This window comes from Sinocyclocheilus anshuiensis, unplaced genomic scaffold (assembly GCF_001515605.1).
Source record: "Sinocyclocheilus anshuiensis isolate Anshui unplaced genomic scaffold, SAMN03320099.WGS_v1.1 scaffold1659, whole genome shotgun sequence".
Classification (NCBI taxonomy): Eukaryota; Metazoa; Chordata; class Actinopteri; order Cypriniformes; family Cyprinidae; genus Sinocyclocheilus; species Sinocyclocheilus anshuiensis.
In genome coordinates this window covers 154,146-156,003 of record NW_015551112.1, presented here as the reverse complement: position 1 = coordinate 156,003, position 1,858 = coordinate 154,146, and the positions used below count along the sequence as shown (strand labels likewise).

General features: G+C 37.1%; 1 protein-coding gene across 1 annotated transcript in view; it reads left to right on the top strand.

Annotated features, from left to right (window-relative positions):
• The first annotated feature begins 608 nt into the window (after positions 1-608).
• The window catches only part of LOC107662982 (interferon-induced very large GTPase 1-like), a 16,670-nt gene continuing 15,420 nt past the window's right edge, over positions 609-1,858 (top strand). Inside the window, exon 1 of the mRNA XM_016453114.1 lies at positions 609-677. Within this exon, the coding sequence (XP_016308600.1) occupies positions 667-677 (11 nt within the window). The 5' untranslated portion in view covers positions 609-666. The remainder of the gene's footprint in view (positions 678-1,858) is intronic.

The following is a 1,858-nucleotide window of genomic DNA, read 5'->3' as shown; positions in this document are numbered from 1 at the left end:
TTTCGTTTGGGGGGGGGGGGGGGGGGTTAACCTCTGGCAATATAATTTTTCTATTGTTCTGTTTTTTGGAGATCTTTTATTATTATTTGTATGTAGCTGTTTTTCATATGGACAAATAAGGCAAAGTGCAATCTTGATTTCCGGTTGACCGGAAATCATGTGATTTATCTGAACAAGAAACCAGGGCTGCGTTCAGCCCCGACAAAAACGGTGCAAAGACATTGCAATTACTAAATGATATTTAGACAGACTTAAAGAAGTTCCAGATTGTGCCCTTATTATTTCAGTTATTTTGCCTTTAATGTAAATAAACATGTGCAAACAATATACTTGCTCTTTTGAATTTATTTGGATGTTTATTACATTGTGCGAGCTGTCTCTTTAATACCGGGTGGTTTACATACATGTTGCTGCTGATTGGGCTGACATGTTTGACACACCCACCAAACAAGAGAAAACGCATCTCAAACCCCGGTGTACACCGTTTCCAGGAAACATGTCGTTCAAACCGGAACTTGAACTTGCCCCTGTTTTCTTTGTAGCCCACATTTTCATTTGTAGTTGATCCGGACTTCCCTTGTCTCTCTTCATACGCAGTGTGTAATGTTTGAGTTGTTTCAGTATTTTGAATCCTTTTGACTTTCAAGCTTGGATGGATTCCGGTCGATGATCAACAGGTGATTTTAATTTATTATTATTAATTTTAATTATTTTGATAGTTGTATTATATAAACCTTTATTTTATTTTATTTAATGACACGATGCATGTGTTGTATATAATATTCCTTTATGTCCTTAAGCGTTTTATTAGATGATTTACATTGAATCATGCGCATCCACATGATATATCCTTTTTTTTCTTTGCTAATGTCACATTCATAAAATTTAATCTTTCATCTTTATTTACTTCACCAAATATCCAATCAATTTTTATGCAAAGTTGGTCAATAAACAGTCAATTTCCTGGGAGTCAGAGCTATGAAATATATAACGGAGTTGCATATTAGGAGGTGGAGTTGGAGCCGTTTGGTTTCTGGTGTAGGCTATTACCTATGTACTAATGCAAACAGCATTTAAAACTCTCTCTCTCTCTCTCTCTCTTTTTTTTTTTACATAAAGCATCATTTGCAGATGTCACTTGGTTTGATATTTTGTTTCTAATACAATGAAAGTTAAGCAGTGTTGGGGAGTAACTAGTTACATGTAACGGAATTACGTAATTTAATTACAAAATAAATGTAACTGTAATCAGTTACAGTTACTAAGAAAAAATGTGTAGTTAAATTACAGTTACTTATGAAAATGTTAACGATTACAAAGGGGATTACATTTGAATATTTACACACATCCACATACAGATTTGATTGATTTCTTTCCCAACTTGCACTGACTACTCTGAGACATACGGCCCTTTAATTTACGCCATGCGGAAAACACAGACTGGTTTGTAGAATCCAGTCATAAAAACAGAATTCCTATAGCGTAACGCGGACGGAATATGCCACATTTTGGACGAATAAATCAAAAGTAGGTCAGTACACTTGAATCAAAACGCGATATGGACTAGTGTCTGTGAATATTAAGCCGCAAAAAGACAATATATGAATCCGGCTCGTTCTGCGTGTCTGTGGAAATCAGGCGCGGACTGGCCATCGGGAGAACCGGGACTATTCCCGGTGGCCTGGCTGCCGATTTGGCCCGCTATTTAAATATTATTATTGTATAATTGCCTGCCGAATGTACTAAAGCGATTATTTCTCCGCGCCTCCGCCAAACGGTTTGGATCAGAGTAATCAACGCGAGACAGAGAATGGAGAGGACTGTGGAAGCGCACAGGTGGAGCAGAGAAGCAAAACTA